This window comes from Mytilus trossulus, chromosome 8 (assembly GCF_036588685.1).
Source record: "Mytilus trossulus isolate FHL-02 chromosome 8, PNRI_Mtr1.1.1.hap1, whole genome shotgun sequence".
NCBI lineage: Eukaryota > Metazoa > Mollusca > Bivalvia > Mytilida > Mytilidae > Mytilus > Mytilus trossulus.
Genome location: NC_086380.1, coordinates 47596774 through 47619975, shown reverse-complemented (window position 1 = coordinate 47619975; position 23202 = coordinate 47596774). Strand labels below are relative to the sequence as shown.

At 31.8% G+C, this 23202-nt stretch overlaps 1 protein-coding gene across 3 annotated transcripts; it reads left to right on the top strand.

Annotated features, from left to right (window-relative positions):
- The first annotated feature begins 555 nt into the window (after window positions 1-555).
- On the top strand, window positions 556-18021 carry LOC134681057 (gametogenetin-binding protein 2-like). 3 transcript variants are annotated; one of them, XR_010100561.1, is made up of 13 exons: window positions 556-815; window positions 4249-4442; window positions 5546-5689; window positions 6307-6405; window positions 7261-7371; window positions 8908-9111; window positions 10122-10299; window positions 10827-11021; window positions 11805-12057; window positions 13403-13506; window positions 15133-15231; window positions 15819-17820; window positions 17902-18021. XR_010100561.1 is itself a non-coding variant. In XM_063540461.1 (12 exons), exons 1-12 carry the CDS (start codon window positions 729-731, stop codon window positions 16026-16028), a joined length of 1878 nt encoding a protein of 625 aa, XP_063396531.1. In that variant the 5' UTR covers window positions 556-728; the 3' UTR covers window positions 16029-17828. The 3 variants fall into 3 exon arrangements, 1 of the variants encoding a protein (XP_063396531.1); XR_010100560.1 differs by having other exon boundaries at window positions 17875-18012; XM_063540461.1 differs by lacking the exon at window positions 17902-18021 and having other exon boundaries at window positions 15819-17828.
- The last annotated feature ends 5181 nt before the right edge of the window (window positions 18022-23202 follow it).

The following is a 23202-nucleotide window of genomic DNA, read 5'->3' as shown; positions in this document are numbered from 1 at the left end:
ACTATTATATATTTGTTTAGGGGTCAGTTGAAGGACGCCTCCGGCTGTTGGAATTTCACGCAGCATTGAAGACGTGTTGGTGACCCTCTGCTTTCATCTATATATATAACTTGACATGAATGATTATGAATGAAGATGACTGATTATGTTCTATCATCTGTTGCAGTCTCTCGTGTGTTAGGTTTAAATAGAAATTGCATGTCAAATTTATAGGATCAGTTGTATCGTCATTGTAACAGCTCCTCTGACCGCTGGAAAATAATTTACAGTAATACATTTCTAAATCCTCCGTGTAAATAAAGGCATTAACTGTACTGTGACACCGATTTACACCGTTGTAACTGTCACGTTCAACAGGCGTGGACTGTACCGTTGTTATCTGTGTACTTGGAAACATGATACAACTTTCTTTTTTATTCATTATAAAATAATTAATTAAAAAGTAACTAAGTGAATATGATATCAAAAAGTACTGTTTGTATAAGTACGTTTCGTTTCTATCCAAAAATATGAGAATTTATATAGGACTATTTCATACGCAATCCGGAAGTCGCATTAATTTTAGCATTGTGGCTGTGTTGTTCGGTCAAAATTTGACAAACTCAGGTGCCCGGTTAGCAAATTTGTACTTAGCATACGTTGTTTAGAAGATAATAATAATCAACAGATATATTTGATGACTATATAAGTTAAAGTTACATATATATCACATTTGGCACGGGATATACATGGCTAAGCTGGTTGCCGTATGTCGAACTGACGACTATCAATTTGAACGGAGACAGCTCCCATTGACAGTCGATGACAATTTGAAGGTGAGGTTTGTCAAACTGAAATTAGAACCATTCTCAAGAACATAATAAAATTGTGCAAACCATTAACGAATGCAACGAAAATCATTTGATTTGCGCCTGTACTTATAAAAAGTTGATTCTGAAAAAAGGAAAATGGGGGACATATATAAATTTTACATTTTGAAAAGTAGGTCAAACTTGTTCTAATCTTTTAAGTTACTTTTCACAATTAATATATAATCATGTGGGGAAATGTAAATATGAAACAGCACTGGTTAAAATTAGAATTAAAAAAAACATTACTAAATAATATATTATATCCAGATCAATAATCATGATAATGCTCAATTTATGTAAACAACACAGCATTTTGTATTTATCATCAGGTGTGCAGTTTTTGAAAAGAAAATATAAACATTTCCAAAATTACCACGGGTAATGGGTAACACGTTATCATGTACATTGTACATTTAACATGGAATAAATCCGTTAATTTTCATTAAATTGCAAGAACATGAAGCTTTTAAGGAAGTAAAAGGGGAGGGTATCTGCACGGAAGAACGCGAAATAAAATTGCCATTTCACGATGAACGAACAATTATAAATATCTTGCACGTTGATCTTTTTACAGATTTCACGAAACACAGTGAATAACAAACCTTTTTCACAGCTGCACGTGAAATAAAAATGGCAAAACACGTTGCATGAATATAACCCTTTAACTACCTCAAGTAAGAATAACATTTAAAAATTCTTTACTTTTACACAAGTCATCTCCCATGATAATGATGTCAGAAGCTGATTAAACAAAATGGCATGTTCACATCACAGGAAGCCCATCAAGAGACGAGAAAATAAGGCTTTGGAAATGTGACTAGTGCCAATGATATGTATCTCCTATAAAAGGTCCTTTTCAGTAATTTAAAAAACAATTCTACCTTTAAATTTGTTGTACATACTAGAAATTAGATGACACAAATGTATTTTCAACGTCAAGTTGTGGTCGATCATGGTAATAAAAGTAAAATAAGAGGTTTTTTATACGACCGCAAATTTTGAAAAAATTTTCGTCGTATATTGCTATCACGTTGGCGTCGTCGTCGTCGTCGTCGTCCGAATACTTTTAGTTTTCGCACTCTAACTTTAGTAAAAGTGAATAGAAATCTATGAAATTTTAACACAAGGTTTATGTCCATAAAAGGAAGGCTGGTATTGATTTTTGGAGTTTTGGTCCCAACATTTTAGGAATTAGGGGCCAAAAAGGGCCCAAATAAGCATTTTCTTGGTTTTCGCACTATAACTTTAGTTTAAGTTAATAGAAATCTATGAAATTTTGACACAAGGTTTATGACCACAAAAGAAAGGTTGGGATTGATTTTGGGAGTTTTGGTTTCAACAGTTTAGGAATTAGGGGCCAAAAAAGGGCCCAAATAAGCATTATTCTTGGTTTTCGCACAATAACCTTAGTTAAAGTAAATAGAAATCAATGAAATTTAAACACAATGTTTATGACCACAAAAGGAAGGTTGGTATTGATTTTGGGAGTTTCGGTCCCAACAGTTTAGGAATAAGGGGCCAAAAAGGGACCCAAATAAGCATTTTTCTTGGTTTTCGCACCATAGCGTTAGTATTAGTAAATAGAAATCTATGAAATTTAAACACAAGGTTTATGACTATAAAAGGAAGGTTGGTATTGATTTTGGGAGTTTTGGTCCCAACAGTTAAGGAAAAAGGGGCCCAAAGGGTCCAAAATTAAACTTTGTTTGATTTCATCAAAATTGAATAATTGGTGTTCTTTAATATGCCGAATCTAACTGTGTATGTAGATTCTTAATTTTTGGTCCCGTTTTCAAATTGGTCTACATTAAGGTCCAAAGGGTCCAAAATTAAACTTAGTTTGATTTTAACAAAAATTGAAACCTTGGGGTTCTTTGATATGCTGAATCTTAAAATGTACTTAGATTTTTGATTATTGGCCCAGTTTTCAAGTTGGCCCAAATCGAGGTCCAAAATTAAACATTGTTTGATTTCATCAAAAATTGAATAATTGGGGTTCTTTGATATGCCAAATCTAACTGTGTATGTAGATTCTTAATTTTTGGTCCAGTTTTAAAATTGGTCTAAATTAAAGTGCAAAGGGTCCAAAATTAAACTAAGTTTGATTTTAACAAAAATTAAATTCTTGGGCCTCTTTGATATGCTGAATCTAAACATGTACTTAGATTTTTGATTATGGGCCCAGTTTTCAAGTTGGTCCAAATCAGGATCTTAAATTATTATATTAAGTATTGTGCAATAGCAAGTCTTTTCAATTGCACAGTAATGTGCAATGGCAAGAAATATCTAATTTCACAATATTGTGAAATAGCAATTTTTTTTTAATTAAGAGTTATCTTTCTTTGTTCAGTATAGTAAGCAAGAAATATCTGCAAGATTTTTTTTTAATTGGAGTTATCTTTCTTTGTCCAGAAACAACTTAAATCTTTGTTATATACCATATACATGTACAATGTATATTCACTTTTTACTACCAACTGATAAATTTAAATAATCTTTACCATTCAGTGATAACAAGCAGTTTTTTTACATCTTAATATTTTATGATGTATTTAAATGAGTAGTAATTGTTGCAAACTCCATTAGAATATTTTTATTGAAATTAGTTTTGGAATAAGGGAAAGGGGGATGTGATTAAAAAATTGGGTTCAATTTTTCTCATTTGAAATTTCATAAATAAAAAGAAAATTTCTTCAAACATTTTTTTGAGAGGATTAATATTCAACAGCATAGTAAATTGCTCTAAGAGAAAACAAAAATTTTAAGTTCATTTGAATACATTCATTCTGTGTCAGAAACCTATGCTGTGTCAACTATTTAATCACAATCCAAATTTAGAGCGGAATCCAGCTTGAATGTTGTGTCCATACTTGCCCCAACCGTTCAGGGTTCAACCTCTGCGGTCGTATAAAGCTACGCCCTGCGGAGCATCTGGTTAATGCTTCATAAAGGCCCTTTCACATGTTCACTGTTAGTTCAGTTTTAAAACTTTTGTGGCAACTACATGTACATGAACTAACTTACTAAGAGGCATAAAATATCCAGAATTGTCAACCCTTAAAAATTATTTTTAACTGAGGGCTGCCTGTGATTATGGAACAATTCAAATTTATGATTTCATGTGAAATTTAATCAACCATTATTGTTTACCAGTCATCCAGTGGTCAAACAATTATTTTACAAAATTCTCTGTGGGGTACTTTATGGATTTAATATGATAGTCATGATAGTGGCATACATGTATATTAACATGTTCATTTGGACATGTACAATCTTCAATAAAAGGAGAAAAAGATTGAGTTACTTACATCTGTATATGGTTGTTTCTAACAACCTCTCTGAACAACGCTGATAGTTTCATGGAGTCCATTGATTTATGCTTGTTTGTTTTTTTCAGATGGTTGTCCAGTTTAGTGATAACTGTGTTGATTGTGAACATGTTAGAGGAATCAAACAGAAGGAACTGGAACATTTTGTTCAGAGATTTAGTCGACTAACAAAAGATGAAGTGGCTGTTGAGATGATGGTCACTAGTAAAGACATCATGAATCTTCTAACACATATGGTTCCCTGTGTTGGTTGTAGGAGAAGGTATTTAAGCTAATACACACATTTTTATTTGCTTCACTCACACTTGGTGCCTGTCATCTGTTAACTTTTACAAATCATCTCTTCTGAAACTACTGAGCCAAATTTAAAACAAATCTGACCCCAATTATCATTAAGGTTTCTTGATTAACCCTTTCCTCAATGATTTTTTTTGCATACTTAACCCTTTCGCCGATGAGTCCCGGTTAACAGGGATTCACGCTTCAGACAGCTGACGATGAGCCCCATTTTACAGGGATCGGAGTACCTCTTTAATATTTCCTGCTTTTACAGTGCAAACATGAGTTATCTTTCTTTGATGAATACCCGGATGAAAGTGTAAACATAGCGCTTCCGTTTGTTGAAAACCGTCTCAAAATCAGAGGAAATTTACGGAATTTACGAGAATTTGAAATGAGGGAACATTTTTGGGGAAAGAATATGGAAGAATTGAAGCCAAACTAGTTTACTTTTTTTACATAAAATGTTGTTTTATGTTCAAAACACTTGGAATGGACATTGTTGAGTGTGAGGAATTTGTGCAGCCTCGTAAAAAATTTCAAAATTTTGTTGTTTTGGGTTAAAAAATTATGATTTGGAGCAGAATTTTGAGAATTTCACCTAGATAATGCCGAAAATTTGAATATTTCATGAAGAAAAAATTATCAAAACATGAACAAAACTGTGAACATGGTGTTAGTGAATGAAATAAATACACAAATAACTACAAACAAGTTTTTATTGACATTTATTATGAAGATCTCCCACTTGAGTAATAGTTAGTAGCCAGGGCAGCCATCGTCTCAGAGTAGCTTCTGTCTGGGCAGCAATCGGTGAAAGGATTAAACTACATAGAATTTTTCAATAATATGCTGAAAATATGTTTCAAGTATTTCATCAAATAAATTTAAGTTGGATATTTTTATGAATATCCATCTCATAATATATTAGATTCAAATTTTATAAAGTCTGATGCAGACACTTCATAGTCAAAACTTTTCAACTGAGGTACTACACAGGCGTCATGGAGTTATTGAGTTAAACTAATATAATTAAGAAATGTTAATATTATACATGTACATATAACATTATATATTTTATTACAGTGTTGAAAGGCTGTTCAATGATTTGGTGGAATCCCAGCACACAGCATTAGAACCTCTTATCATCACACGACGTGGTGTGTTATCGGTAAATCGTGACAGCCTATTTGATCCGAAAGCATTGTATGCTCTCTTCTACATTCATGGGTTAGTACAAAAATGTAGTTATTTTACTATTTACCAATAACATTTTTTATTCTATGACTATTATATATCTCATATGTTAATAGCAGGTGGAATCTACTTTGATAAAACATTTAAAGCAGAAATATCTTGAGAGGTTAAGATTTTTAAAGGTTTTAAAATTCAAATCTTTGGCTGTGATGGCTGTTGCTGAGACTTTTCATATTAACATGATTAATGAATCAAAACACTGGAAGGTAGAGCTACAATGTAAATAAGATGTATTGTTTACAACCATTTGAGTTTGTAATATGTTTTTGAGAACTCAGGTCTGCATCATGTGTACTTGTTAAATGAAACTTTTTTGTGAGACCCCAGTCATGTCTGTCCCTTGATGATTAATGGAAAAATAAGCATAATAGCATAGAAGTTTATCATGATCTGTTGAAAGTTGTAAAATTGTCAAACATTTTTTATAAAGCACTATCAAGATTGATTCTCAGCAAAACAAAAATCTGTTGATGTGTGATGAATATAAAAAAATGTTGAAAAGTGTCAAAAATGATGTCATTCAGAATTGAATTTCTGGAAAAAAGTACATTTTTTTTTTGGACAATGGCTACAGTCTTCTTTTTTTCCAGATCAAAGCTGACATCTGTGATGGAATCTATTCCAAAAAGTAAGAAGAACAAACGGTGTAATCTTCATTCCTTAGAGACTCATAAGACAAGAACACCAGGGTATGTCATGTTGTATGTTTAATAATTATAAAACTGTGTCTGTCCTGTCCTGTAAAACACCTTCACACTTTAAATGGTGCAGCCAATTTAACAGTTTAGATCAGAACATTGAAATTCAAATACCAATTTTGTGTCAATCATAATAATGATATGATGCTGAACTGATTACTATGGTCTCCTTTTGATACTAAGTCTTAACCCTTTTCTCCATGTAATATTTTTTACCTACTTGATTCACATAAGATTTTTTAATAATAAAAAAAAATCATTGAAATTGAAAGTATTAATGAATTGGGAAAAGGAATATTTCATCAAAAAAATTCCAGTCAGATTCAGATATTCTCATGAATATCCTTTTAATATTTGATACACATTTTATTAAGTCTTAAACAGACTTATAGTATTCAAGACATTTCAACTGGGGCACTACACAGGCATCATTATGGAGGAAAGCCGAAAGGGTCAAGGGATACAAATCTGGATGAGACAAAAAAAATTCTGACTGGCTAAATATATATTGAAAGCCCTGTCAGCTAAAGTTTCCTATCAATATTTTTACCAAAAATTTACATGTTTGATACCTTTATAAATGTTCAAATGGTTAGCAATAGTATTGTATAGCCATCTTGTTTAGAAATACATTATAAACTAATAAGATACAGGAAAGGAACTGTCAGAATATAGTTATAGTAGTTAGTTGCATTAACTGTAAGTTTTTCATGTTTATTAGAAATTTCATAAGGCAAATAAGTGAAACTGTCAATATGTTCAAATAAGTCTCAAATGACCTCATTTTCTCAAACTGTATTGATTAAAATAATTATGATAATGGAAGAGGTAAAAACTGTGTTTCAGAAGCTGGATAGATATATGGGATTTGTTAGCTCAAGATTGCAGAGAGGAAGTAGTGCTAGTAGATGCTGATGGTCTTTTGGATACACTTGAAAATTATCTCAGAAAACACAGGTAATTGTTTTATAGATACATAGAGGATAATTTCTCTAATTGTTAATGGATAATCACATTTCTCATTTTTTTCCTCACTAGTCATGCTAGTGAAATATCAGTTTTCCTCAAATGATTTGTGGAATTAAGTTATGATGTCAATTTTTTTATTGAATTCTTCTGAATTTCCTACTGTAACGTTTTGAAAAAAATTACCATATCTGAGGCTTAAATTAAAATATTGTTTGTTTGCCCTTTACCGACCGACCCTATCAATTCGTTCCGCCTGAAAATCTTTTATTTGTATTTACCAGCAAGATTTTATTTTATTTTATTTTATCGTTCCTACCAAAAATCTTATATTTGTATTTCCTGCTCAAAACATTTTTAACGGAATCCTCGGGTTTTATCTTTAACGTATAAGGTCCAGTCTGTTTGGTATCACCTGAGCGTTTGACATGAACACTTGCATTTGAAGTTTCAAAGCATATGTATGAAATCGATGTTGAACGCTTCCTGAAATCATGATATGACGTATGTTACTCTGTACCATTATACTTTATAGGGCAGGGTTTATTTACAAAAAAGTTCGTTTGATACAAAATTATCAACGTGTGTACAAATTAATTTGTAAACAGATGTTGTGTTCTATGTAGGGATGGCCTTTTGTGATCTGCAGATCAGGATGATTATGTGAACGATGCCGCTATATTATTTATATCTGACATGAACCAAAAGTGACAAAACCCTGTAAAGTGGAGAATATCTGGCAGTAAAATCGCCAAGTTTCCCATACAGATAATTTATAAATGCGATGTAAAATACGTGACAATTGAGTTTTAAGTCTTGTAGCATTTTTATTGGACACAAAGGCACACACAAATTTTTAACACTTTAAGGACTTTTTCTACTAGTTATGTATGTCTGCATGCAACAGATAATTTGTCTACAGCTTGATAAGGTTGAGATGTATTGAGTTGTCAACCAGGTAATTACTTCCTGTTTGCAGATAGTTTGAAAATTTACATCACATTTGAAGAGGGAATTTCAACAAACCTATCATGGTTCTTATTGAAGGAATGATTTTATATTTTTGTACTGCAGTAAGATAGTGTTTAATTGTAATAATTAGTCAATATTTTGTATTTCCTGTATAGCCACTTCTTGTTTCCTAATAGTTGAAATTTTACAACTATCATTGTACATACAAAATTTCATCAAAGTAATTTGCTGCTATGGAGGGGAATGATTTAATATTTGGTCTGCAGCTTGATAATGTTGAAATTTGGCTAGTAAGCACTCTTTGTATGTGTTGTACAGAGAAAATTTTCATTCAAGTTTTCTTGACTTGAAAGAAAGGGAATGATCAGTTATAATCCTAATCTCAAATTAGTAGCATGCAGCGACACAGAATAAAATTTGTTTTGCCTTTTAACATTTTAAAGACTTATAAAATAGTGAATAGAAAATAATATGTAAATCACATATATTTACTTTATTTTGAATGATGACAGGAAATACTTTCATTTACAAATTTAAACATCAATATATTTTTAGGTTTTGTTCAGAATGCAAGTCAAAAGTGCTAAGAGCCTACAGTATTTTGGTTGGAGATTTGGACTGTACTAAAGAGAAGGGTTATTGTGCTGCCTTGTATGAAGGTTTACGATGTTGTCCTCAGGAACGCCACATACATATGCTCTGTGATACAGATTTCATAGCTCATTTAATAGGCAGGGCAGAGCCAGAGCTTGCTGGAGGGTAAGAATGTCAATTGTAAAATTTTTGCAATGATTTTTATAATATAATAGATTGAAGTACATTGGTAGTCACATCTGTTATGAGAAACACTATTTTTACTAACAGATTGCAGAATTGGAACACCAATAAGTTAGTAAAGTATTGGGCTAAATTGTAAGACACAACATATGCAATGCAATCAATGAACATAAGAACATAATATACTATTCACAAAGACAACCCTCTATTCTATACAAATCTTGTGTGCAATTTAGAATTCTTGATGTCTTAACTATTTGCTTTTTGGTAATCATCATAGTATAATAAAGCAAATATGAAAATTTACCCTAATCCTAATTAACATTTCAAATTTTCATGTTTTGCCATGGAGTGTACTGTGTCAATTTCCCTGTGGCATTTTAGCTGAAGCCATTACTTTTTGCTGATACAGTGTTATTCAAAATCTGCTCATACATGACTGATAATTCTATGTAAAACAATATAGCTAGGAGTAAAGTAAAATAATGAAAATACCGAAATCAAAATGAATAGTCCTTTGTAAAAAGGCAAAATTACAAGCTCTAACACATTTAATGAATAGAAAACAATTGTCATATTCCATTGTATTTCTGACTTAGAACAACCATTACCTTTTAAAGAAAAGGAGGATTAAACCTGGTTTTATAGCTAGCTAAAACCTCTCACATTATTACTGTTGCATATTATTTCATTATATTGACAACGATGTGTGAACAAAACAAAAACATAATAAGTAAAAAAACTGATGTAAAGCAGTCAACAAAGAAACACAAACTGGTATACAAATAAAGTAAAGAAGCAAAATGAAAGACAAGAACTCAAATTGACTTTAGAACAATAACACAATGACAGGAAGTAAAAGTACCAATCTACATCATATTAAAGTTTAATTATACAGTGATGGAGATTTTATTTTTAGGATTTGCAGATTTTTGACATAAAAATAAACATTTTTAATCAAAACACTTTTGTTATATGTTTGTTTATTGCAGAACTCGCCGAGATAGACATGCCAAAACTTTAGACATTGCCCAGGAAGAAGTGCTGACCTGCCTTGGTATACATGTGTATGAGAGGCTTCATAGAATCGCTCAAAAATTGAAGGAAGAAGAACAAACTTGGCAGATTCTATTCTTCCTTGGAGTGGATGCTCTAAAGAAAAGCTTTGAGGTCTATATGTGTTCAATTTTCTATAAAAAATCTTAAGTCTTCCTTTAAACAAGAGTTGTTATACATAAAAATGTTCAAAATAACTAAATATACTAAGAAAAGATGTATTTTTTTTTATTATTAATATTGATTATTGCAAATTATGTGACTGGGTTATTATCACAATAACAAGAACTAGCAAACTGAAATCTGACACATTTGTCATGTACTTGTTGAGTCAACAGAAAAAACTATTTTGAACTGAACATAAATACTTCTTTAAAAATCGCTAGTTTGCATTCTAATTAATTTATTTTAAAAAAAAAGTTTATTTATGACACACATTAAAATATTATTTGATGATCAATTTTAAAAGGTAGTAAAAAAGGTGGTGGAATTTCTCCCTGCATTGAAGACCTATTGGTGACCTTTTGCTGTTGTCTGTTCTATGGTCGGGTTGTTGTGTCTTTGACACATTTCCCAATTTCCATTCTCAATTTTGTTATACATGGAATGTGCATATCAATCTCAAGGTTATTATTTAACAGGTGGCATTAGAGAAGAAACAAGGTGTGTCAAACTTAGAATTGATGTATGAGGAATTGTTAGAAGAGGAAAGAGCTAAGGAACAAAGAAGGGAACAGAAAAGACAGAAGAGAAAAAAGAAGAAGGCAAAGACATCTCAGATTGCTGAAAAGGAAAACATTGCAGTTGAGATAGACAATGATAACTCTAAATGTGAAGTAAGTAGATACATTATAAGGTATGGTCATCATTGGTTGATTCTAGGTTCCCAAATTTATATGGATTATGTGGGTATAGATTTACCACCAATTGTTATGATTGACGAAAAACAAATTTACTATACATGCCATGGGGTTGTTTTCAGAATTTGACAAAACAAGAAAATCAAATATCAACAAAACTTCAATTTTTCTTCATTCCACAAAATCAATATAATGTATTCCAGAGTAAGTTATATGAAAAATTCTAGAATAGTGGCTATTTAAGCAATCTTGTTGTTGGTGTTTGACATTAAAACAATTATATCTTGTATATCATGTAAACACATGAATTTGGTATGAAAGTTTGTGGCCTGTCTTTAATATCTTGACAATAGTACACTGGAGCAGATAAGTTATTAATGAAAATTTGCATGACTCAAAACTTGATACACTCATTTAATGCAAAACTTAAGATAAAAGTTGATAATATTGGTTGCTGCACTGTTATCGTATTATAAAGTATATTATAAATTTTATATTATTTTCCACATTGTCATAAGGATAAATCTACTCACACAAGACCTGTTAAAGCAGTTGATAGATGTTTTTGCTGAACTGTTAATTTACTGCTAATATTCTGTAAATGTATATTATCACCTTGATAATATTTTCCAGTATGGTAAAGAGAGGAGTAAGGACAAATCTTCTCACAAGTCTTTTATAGAAGTTGATTGTGTTTTCTCTGCTATACTGTTAATATTCTGTAAATGTATATTATTATTTTAATGATATTTTCCACAGTGTGATAAAGAGAGGAGTAAGGATAAGTCGACTCACAAGTCTTGTAAAGATAAGTGTAGTATCTATGGTGACCAAAATTCCAATACTAGCTTGGCTTCAATGGAGAGTTGTCGGAGTAACCAGTCTGGAGAGAAGAAAGGAGGAAGTGATTGTGGTTACTCCTCTGGTCCTGATGGTTGTGACAACTGTAGTGTGCCAAGTTCTAATGATTCAGATGTCTCCAGTCTGGAGCACATATGTGGAAGTCAAGATGGTAAGCAATACACATTCTACACAGAACACATATGTGGTAGTCAAGATGGTAAGCAATACACATTCTACACAGAACACATGTGTGGTAGTCAAGATGGTAAGCAATAGACATTCTACACAGAACACATATGTGGTAGTCAAGATGGTAAGCAATACATATTCTACACAGAACACATGTGTGGTAGTCAAGATGATAAGCAATACACATTCTACACAGAACACATGTGTGGTAGTCAAGATGGTAAGCAATACACATTCTACACAGAACACATATGTGGTAGTCAAGATGGTAAGCAATACACATTCTACACAGAACACATGTGTGGTAGTCAAGATGGTAAGCAATACACATTCTACACAGAACACATGTGTGGTAGTCAAGATGGTAAGCAATACACATTCTACACAGATACATATGTGGTAGTCAAGATGGTAAGCAATACACATTCTATACAGATACATGTGTGGTAGTCAAGATGGTAAGCAATACACATTCTACACAGAACACATGTGTGGTAGTCAAGATGGTAAGCAATACACATTCTACACAGATACATATGTGGTAGTCAAGATGGTAAGCAATACACATTCTATACAGATACATGTGTGGTAGTCAAGATGGTAAGCAATACACATTCTACACAGATACATGTGTGGTAGTCAAGATTGTAAGCAATACACATTCTATACAGATACATGTGTGGTAGTCAAGATGGTAAGCAATACACATTCTACACAGAACACATATGTGGTAGTCAAGATGGTAAGCAATACACATTCTATACAGATACATGTGTGGTAGTCAAGATGGTAAGCAATACACATTCTACACAGATACATGTGTGGTAGTCAAGATGGTAAGCAATACACATTCTACACAGAACACATGTGTGGTAGTCAAGATGGTAAGCAATACTCATTCTACACAGATAGGCAATACACTTTCTACACAGATATATGTGTGGTAGTCAAGGTGCCATCACTTGTTGTCTGTTGCCTGTTATTGTCAACTTTTAATAAGAATATCTTCTGCAACAACTAAGCCATATTTAACAAAATAGGACACCATCATTAAGGTATTTAGGTTAAATATTTAACAATCAACAAGACCAGATCTAAAAGTAACTGCCCATTTGATGACGATTTTTACCATTTTATGTGCATTTTTGCCTATTTTCTTGAATTTTTTAGATATATAGAGAAACTTGAAACTTGAAAAGATTTACTCCAAAGACAATATTGCAAAATCATAAGTTAACTCCTTTTGGAGCTGTTGTCCTTGATGAATTTTTTACCAAGTTTCTATTTATTAATATATATTTAATTAACATTTGATTTGTTGGCAGGAGGTGATAGTGTATGTGGTTCCAACAACAGGTTAGACTCATGCCAAACTTGTTTGTCTGAAAGTTCTCCATCTAAACTCAAGCACAAAAGAAATCACTACAAGGTATGGTATAATAATTAGGATACATGTAGTATTGAAGTATCTGTTGATACACATAGTTATTGTTTTACTGTTTACCCAATAAAAACAAAACCTATGGACAGTTTGTTCAGTTCTAATAAATTATAACACATCAATACTGGTGTCCACAATCCTCCATTCATTTCTTTGTTACTTGAACCGTGTCAGTCTAGTATGTTACACAGTTTAAATGTCATTGTCCTTAGTAAGTGGAGAGGGAGAAGTGACTTCTCAATCGAGAAGAGAGTAGGGGGAAGTGGAAATCCATTACCCATTCTGTTGTTTCTTGTTTTCTTAACCTTAGCCGATGAGTCCCGGTTTACCGGGATTCACCCTTCAGAAGCTCACGGTGAGTCCTGTTTTACTGGGATCCAAATACCTCTTTTATATTTCCCACTCAAAACAGTGCAAACATGAGTTATCTTTCTTTGATGAATACCCGGATGAAAGTGTAAACATGGCGCTTCCGTTTGTTGAAAACCATGTCAAAAGCAGAGGAAATTTACAGAATTTACAAGAATTTGAAATGAGGGAACATTTTTTTTGAAAGAATATGGAAGAATTGAAGCCAAACTAGTATACTTTTTGACATAAAATGTCGTTTTATGTACAAAACACTTGGAATGGACATCGTTAAGTGTGAGGAATTTGTACAGCCTCATTAAATTTTTCAAATTATTTGCTGTTTTGGTTTAAAAAATTACGATTTGGGGTCAAAGAGTAGAATTTTGAGAATTTCGCCTAAATGATGCCGAAAATTTGAATATTTTATGAAGAAAAAATTATCAAAACATGAACAAAACTGTGAATATGATGTTCATGATGTTAGTGAATGAAATAAATACACAAATAACTACAAACAAGTTTTTATTGACATTTATTATGAAGATCTCCCACTTGAGTAATAGTAACCAGGGAAGCCAACGTCTCAGAGTAGCTTCTGTCTGGGCAGCAATCGGTGAAAGTGTACACCACTTCTCATCCAAGAAAAAATATTTTAAAAGTTCAATACCAGCAGTCAACTGTGTTATATATGGAAGAATTTTGATAGTGTGACATTTTAATATGTTATATTTTCCTGTTGATCTGTATTTGAGAATGATTGAGTATTCAGTTGTAGCTGAAATGAATAGATCTACTATCCATGTATTGATTAAACAATAAAAGGCTTAATTTGTTTCCTTTAGTGCCCCCACGTTTTAAATGTTGAGGGCATATTAATTTACCCCTAATTAATGTATATAAATACACACTTGTCTAATATCTCCTCCTAGATTTTATGAGCTACAGTTTTAATATTTTGATGGATATTTCTATACAAAGTCACATAATATACATGAAAGAGGTGTGCATGTCCACTGGATTTTTTTTTAATTTTCCAAATAATCCCAATGCCAGGTTTTGTCTGCAGAATATAAATAAAAGATAGATCATCATAAACATGATAAATAGCATTTAGTGTTATTAATGTTGAATGAACTTCAATTGTTTTGTCACACTTTTCACAAGAACTGCAGAGCAGAATAACTTCATATTTTAATAGTATTGACTGCCCCACAGAGGAAACAAGATTTTTGTAAAACTATAGAATTATTATTACTTTTGTAGTGTGAAATGTCTGTGATTCCTCAGCATCAAGAAGACTACTGTGATGCCAATACAAGCTCTCAACAGTACATGCCGCTTAGTCTTCAGGATATGCTAGAGGTAAATTACAAATTATTGTTTATCATCTTTAAATATTTAGTTATGTTCAATTAAACATTTAAATCAACAAAATATCTTCAACAAAGATAAGTAATGCCACCTTTTTCCATTTCAAATTTTGTTATTTTACTTGAAGAGATCAAGATATTTAAATATCAATGCAATATTTTCTTTCAAAACATTTGCATGGAAGGCATGGATGTGTCTCTTAGAAAAAATGGAAAAATTTGAGATTTTGGTGGATTGAATTTGTTTTATCTTCGTCAAGACTAAATTCAAAACTTGAATAAAAATTAGTGAGATATATTATTATTATTCAGAGACTTCAGATTAATCTAAAGTAAGTTCAGAAAATTATTCATAATTGTATACTGTTATGACCTGGAAATAAACTACATAATTGTCTTAATACTCTCACATTATTTGAAATTAGAAAGTAGACTATGAGCATAAGGCACACCTGTGTTTATTTTTTCCTTCTTTTCCTTTTTTGTTTAAATATTGCAGGTATTTCTAAGACCACAACCAAGTTATGTGAAATTACCAGAGACATATATAATTATTAATTATTGCTCTCTTTTTAACAGGCACCATGTTCATCAGAAGATGAGGATGATTTCATTTCAGAAGAAGAAATAAAGCAATTCAAAAAAGCTAATGAAAAAAATCTTCAGGTCCAACGGGAGGAGTTAAGGGAGAAACTTAGAAAACAGTTCTGCAGTTTCTGTACAGTACATCAAAAGACTCCAGAAACTTCACCTACTTTGTCTGGATCAGTACGTCCATCCAACTGTTGACTCGGTTACATGCAGTTTTTTATTTTTCATTTTCTGTAATGTGTTTTGGTTGACTTTGTTTGTAATCTTCTTTATTTAACAGTATACACATAGCTTCTGTCCTTGTAGTATTTATTATACAGAAATCTGTCAGTCAGTATATGTTAGTGTCAAAACATTTGTCTAATCTTGTACATGCAGTGCAGTTGCAGGAATGATGCATAAGGGAAATTAGTTACACTATTTTCTGCTGTTTCATTGGTTATGGAAATTAAAACAATATATTAGGATAATTATTTTTTTATTATTTCAATTTGTATATGGTTTTGGATAGAATTTTACATTAAAAGCTAACTCTTTTGCCTGGCTGCTTGAGAAAATAATGAAGATGCACATTCTTTTGAAACCGTTTAACATATTTGTGAAATTTTCTTCAAGCTTTAAAGAAAGGTTGTACAATATGTACAAACTAACACTTTATAGTAATAAAGTTTCACATGAGATAAAAATGCATTACTTGTAGCTAAAACAGAGTAAGAATATTGAATTAATATACAAAGTAACTGAAAAATATCTTTGATTTAAAGCTGGAAATGTGTTTGTTTTAATTATGAAAATGTCTTGACAAAGAACTTAACAATAGCAGTTTAATTTTTTACATGAATAATTTTCTTATTCTTTCAATTGCTGTAAATTTAATTACTTGGTAATTTTTTTTAGCAATTTCATAACACATTTTTAAAGTAAAGCTATAATCTTTGAAACCCTTGGTGGGTTAAACTTTATGATTTTAAGGTATCAAATTAATACAAGTCCTTATGAAGGGATTGTATTTATATGTATACAAAGTATAAAACAGTTGGCTCTTTTTGATTGACAGGTTTTGATGTCAAGTTAGGGCTATTCCATTTAAATGTTTGTGGGAGGGTTGAAAGGGACTTTCAAAATATCCCTACAACCAAGAACCATTTTTCAAATAATTTTGCATTATGGTAAAAGAAGCATACTGGAAAAAGACCCATGACCCACATTCAATAATTAAACTTCCCTTCCTACCGATCCATATACATTTTAATGGAATAGCCCTCAAATAAAGAAGAAATTAATTTTGTGATTATATGATTAATATGCATGATGAATAAAAATGAGGATGTGTACAAAGTACCTCCATTTTGAACTCTTCCCTCTTTCAAATTTTTTTTTTTCTAAATACAAAAGATAATATCTAGAAAGTGAATATTTAGCTTAATAAATGCAGACTTTAAATGTATTTCAGGAATCAATCTCTCCTGACTGACAATAATTTGTACATTTGATATTTCATATTCGAGCATTTGTTTAATGATTTAGAGGACATAAGTGCTATTATTTTTCTGCCTCTACTGGTATGCTTGAAGAGTCAATATTTGTATAAGGAACCATGTTTGAAGTGAATTAATGTATTCAGACCAAGTCTTTATGATTATGCACATGCAAGCAGGAATACTCATATAACATAGAGCTTGAAAAGTATAAAAGTTAAGATGTTCCTTGTTGAAAGGGATGGAAGGGATCAGAAGACAAGTATAAACAGTGGTGAGGTTTTAGGACAAACTCAGATTGATGTCTTTCACAGTTTTGTTATCTTTGCTGTCAGAAATTTAATGAATACATGCATAAAATTTCTATGCTTATCAACAGTGAACAGAAACAATGCTACAAAATGAATGTTATTTTAAGTTTTAATACATGTGAATGTCAACATTCTTTTATTTTTTTGTTTTGAATTCTTTCTATTTTGTGAGTTTTCATTATTTTGGTCAACAATTGATAGGTGTATCTTCCTGACACAAGGATTTAGATGTATCTTCCTGACACAAGGATTTAGATGTATCTTCCTGACACAAGGATTTAGATGTATCTTCCTGACACAAGGATTTAGATGTTCTCCTTGTTACCTGACACAAGGATTTAGATGTTCTCCTTGTTACCTGACACAAGGATTTAGATGTTCTCCTTGTTACCTGACACAAGGATTTAGATGTTCTCCTTGTTATAACGATGGACAATGTTATTATCTTGTTAATGAATTTATTCAATACAATGATTATCTGTATGCAGCAGTGACATGATAAATATGCTGCCAAAATAAAAATCTTATGTAATATTGTCTTCAATTCTTTACTAGACTATCAACATGTGTGTAAAATTCTTATGTAATATTGTCTTCAATTCTTTACTAGACTATCAACATGTGTGTAAAATTCTTATGTAATATTGTCTTCAATTCTTTACTAGACTATCAACATGTGTGTAAAAGTCTTATGTAATATTGTGTTCAATTCTTACTATGAACATGTGTGTAAAAGGAGATGTTTGAAGTTTTTCAACAGCATGTCAAAATATGGTTTTCATTGATACTAAACATGATAAACATGCATCTTTACCACAATGTTAATTCAGAAAGTAATGCATTAAATGAAGAATGTAATGGGGGAATATGTCAAGGAGACAACGACCAGACCAAAGAGCAGATAACAGCATGAATTTATTATTTTAAATCACTAATTACTGGTATAAATACACAATCTAATTGATGTTATTGAAAACATTTTATAAAAGAAATTATCTACTAAAATTAAGAATAAGCTTTTGTTGTAAAACTCAACATTAATAAACCAATGGAATAATCTGTTAACCTGCTGTACAAGCAAGTAATGGACCATATTCTATAGAAGTGTTGAAGAGCACCTGGTCTACCAAAACTTTGCAATTTACCTAAATCATTTTAAATATACAAACACTAAGTACTTAACTAAAGTGCTTCCTTCACCAAATAATAATATTTTTCACATATAAGAACCATCGCTTGAACAAGTCTTTTCCAAGTACCAAATCGACTGATGAGACTGATGTAGTAATGCCTTTCAAATTTTCTCCACATGCTTTTGTCAGGATTTTTCAGAAAATAAGCTAGAAAAAGAATGCTTGTTGCACAAAATGAGTATTGTTTTCAGACTATCCTCAATATATATTTATGAAATTTAAAAAAAAAAAGTAGAAAATGCCAAAACACAATTAAAAGGGCCTGGTAAATAGTTCAGTCTGTATGGTTTTAGTCATACAAATAAACCAGAAGATGTGTTATGATTGCAAATGAGACAACTCGACTTTGTACATGAGACCAAATGTTACAGAAATTAACAACTATTGCTCCCTCACAGTCTTCAACAATGAGCAAAGCCCATAACCATACTGTTCATAGAACTCAATCACATAATAAGTACCACTTTTGGATATTTAAAAGGTTGATAACTCGAGAAAAGCTAAAACGATGAAAATTAAATTTAAAATCCATACCACAGATTCAGCTATAAAAGGCCCAAAAATGACAAATGTAAAACAATTGAAACGAGAAATCTTACCACACAGGTCTTCATTATCCAAGACATCATTATTCCCTAAGAGTAAAAGAGTTGCAATTGGAAGTAAGACATTTTTTATCACCTAATCGTCCTAAATTTAAAAACATTAAGAATAGAGATTCAGAGAGAAGAGCTTTGGTTATTTCCCAATCATAATCAAATATAAAAAAAAAAGAAGATGTGGTATGATTGCCAATGAGACAACTCTCCACAAGAGACCAAAATGACACAGAAATTAACAATTATTGGTCACTGTACAACCTTCACCGCATAGTCCACTATAAAAGGCCCCGAAATGACAATGTAAAACAATTCCAACAAGAAAACTAACAGCCTTATTTATGTAAAAAATTTGTAAGGGTTCCGCGGAACCCAGTGTCTCACCTACTTTTGCTGTAACTTTAAGGCTCAACAAAAATGAGGAAAACAATCAATAAAAATATTCCTCTTGATACTATCTTTTGATTGTAAGAGACTTGTCCAAGTTTGGTAAAAATTTCAGGATAGTTTATGAATCAAATAAATGTTTTAAAAATTTTAACTGCAGACTGTATGTAATGTTAACTGGAAAAAAACTAAGTCCATTTATAAGTAAAATACAGATACACAGGTACCAAATATTAACAAAATTTCCTTTCTAGATTTATTTGTACTAGCTTTTGATCATAAAAAAGCTTCTATCCAAGTTTGGTACAAATTTAAAATAGTATAAGAAAATAATTAATTTTTTTTTAAATTTAACCACAGAGTGATTGTGTTGTTTCCTAGCAGAAAACCTAAGTCCATTTAAAAGTATGATACAAAAAAAGTTATTTATTTTCCTACAAAATGTACTTCTGGATACTATCTTGTGATCCAAGTTTGGTAGAAATCCAGTATAGTTTAAGAAAGATATTCAAATTTTAAAAACTTTAACCACAGAGTGAATGTAATGTTTCCCAGCGGAAAAACTAAGTCCATTTATAAATAAAATACAGAAAAAATGGAATTTTATTTTTACAAAATTTACTTCTGGATACTATCTTATGATCATAAACAAGCTTCTGTCCAAGTTTGGTAGAAGTCCAGTATAGTTTAAGAAAGATATTCAAATTTTAAAAACTTTAACCACAGAGTGAATGTAATGTTTCCCCGTGGAAAAACTAAATCCATTTATAAATAAAATACAGAAAAAATGGAATTTTATTTTTACAAAATTTACTTCTGGATACTATAAATTAGAAATGTATTACTGTAAATTATTTTGCAGCGGTCAGAGGAGCTGTTACAATGACGATACAACTGATCCTATAAATTTGACATGCAATTTCTATTTAAACCTAACACACGAGAGACTGCAACAGATGATAGAACATAATCAGTCATCTTCATTCATGATCATTCATGTCAAGTTATATATATAGATGAAAGCAGAGGGTCACCAACACGTCTTCAATGCTGCGTGAAATTCCAACAGCCGGAGGCGTCCTTCAACTGACCCCTAAACAAATATATAATAGTTCAGTCATATATAATGAACGCCATACTAAACTCCAAATGGAACACATGAAACTAAAATTAAAAATATAAATACAAGACTAACAAAGGCCAATTTGATGCGACAGTCGTAGAAGTGAGAGGTTTAGCGCTATATAACCATGTAGGTTCTACACTCGAATTTAGTTTAAACACATTTATTAACAGTGAATTGGGAAACAAGTTTTGCAACTTATATTAATTTAATCCCTTTCCAATTTGCGGATGCGAGTGCTGCTTTTAAGTGGCATTAGCCTACTCTTTTTCGAAATCTGCAAGGGTGTCTTTAACGTGCAAGATATATGGCTCTCCGAATTTCGAAATGCCTGTACCAAATCCATTTGTTTGATGTGTTTGAGCTTTTGATTTTTGCATGCATTTGATAAGCCTGACTACAGTGGCGGAATCAGAACTTTTTCTAAGGTGGGACCCGCTCCAGTCACGCTTCAGTGATTCCCTTTCTAAGCAACCATTTTTTTCCACGTTTTTTTAGATCTCAACCGTGGCCTGCCCTCCCCTATATTCAGTTCAAGAGAAGTCCGAGTCCGATGTCAGAAGCATATATCATGTATATATACAAATAACATTTCAAAGTAATTTTCTTTTCATGCTTTTGTTTTGTAGGGGAGACTGGGGTTGAATGCGACAGTGGCTGGGAATACCCCTTAAAATAGGAAATGACGTCATGTTTGCGGTTTTTTTTGTGACGTCATTTCTAGCTTGCGTCAAGATGGCAATGGTGATGCCATAGTAGCGTTATTGAAGATAGAAAACATAAACCGTGAGTATTTTTTCAGATATTCAAAATAATTCTTCTCCTGCAAATTTTACCAATACCTTTCAAAAAATTGAGAGAAATGAATGAAGATAAAATCAACGGCATCATATGAGCCATCATATAAAACCTCAGTGCATTTCGTTTATACACACGTGATTGCCACGTGACCACCATCATTAAGGGGCAGGTTGATACACCACATACGGGACAGGTTGTGACATTTTAATTTGACTCTTTTCAACTATTTATTCCATTTTGACATCATTTTCAATCTATAAATTAAAGGAAAAAGGAAAATCACAAAAATACTGAACTCAGAGGAAAATAAATACGGAAAGTCCATAATCACATGGAAAAATCAAATAACAAAACGCATCTAAAACGAATAGACAAGAACTGTCATATTCCTGACTTGGTACAGGCATTTTCAAATGTAGAAAATGGTGGATTAAACCTGGTTCTATAGCGCTCACACACACAACACATTCCGTAAAACTTAAGATAAACACTAAATTATGTTTTGAAATTAAAATCGTTCTTGTAATAGACTTAAGATTAGATATACTGTAGAGACAAATGAATGTTCTGCAACAGAAATAACAAATATCTGTAATGCAAACACTATAATGGATGTACACACAGACAACAAGATCGTATAATACACGTAACATGACAGTGCTAAATTGAATATATAGATGATATGAATATGTCTTATTAAACATAACATCTTCATCCATTCTTTAATAAAAAAAAAAAACTTTTCAGGTCAACATTCATATGACAAGAAGGTATGCTCGTAAAAACAAATAGAGGAACAACACCACATGGAATAATGGAAAGAGCAATGAGTTGCGTAGTTAAGGAACACCGTAGTGTGAGATCGGCAGCGTTTGAGTTTGAAATTAATCACATGACCTTGACCAAATTCATAAAGAAATGCACAGAAGAAGGTTCCAGTAATGTAACAGTTGGCTACTTTGGTAACAGGAAAGTTTTCAATGACTTATACAAGAGCAAGCACTGGAAAGATATTTACTTAATGCCTCTTACATCTACTTTAGACTCACACCTGAAGAAGTTAGAAGACTTGCATAATAATGTGCAGAGAAGTTCTCCGTACACATGCCACAATCATGGGTTGAAAACAAGTGTGCAGGAGTAGATTGGTTTCTTCTGTTTATGCGGAGACATCATAATCTGTCTATTAGAACACCAGAAGCCACTATTCTGTCAGGGCAACTAGTTTCAACCACACCAATGTAAATTTGTTTTTTTACAAAGCTTTGAGAAGTGATGGATCGATATAAATTCAGTGCTTCTGATATCTAGAATATAGATGAGACAGGTATAACCACAGTACAAAAGCCACCCAAAACAGTCGGTGCTAAAGGAGTAAAGCAAGTAGGAGGTATAACGTCTGCTGAGAGAGGTTATCTTGTTACAGTATGCGGATCCGCAAATGCCATTGGGAACACAGTACCACCAATGATGATTTTCC

What these genes read in the sequence shown, in the direction of transcription:
- LOC134681057 (XM_063540461.1), top strand. Translation starts at nt 729, where the DNA reads ATGGCTAAGCTGGTTGCCGTATGTCGAACTGACGACTATCAATTTGAA. An exon ending in CAGTCGATGACAATTTGAAG is followed by an intron (nt 816 to 4,248) that starts GTGAGGTTTGTC and finishes TGTTTTTTTCAG; the next exon opens with ATGGTTGTCCAGTTTAGTGA. An exon ending in CATATGTGGAAGTCAAGATG is followed by an intron (nt 12,058 to 13,402) that starts GTAAGCAATACA and finishes ATTTGTTGGCAG; the next exon opens with GAGGTGATAGTGTATGTGGT.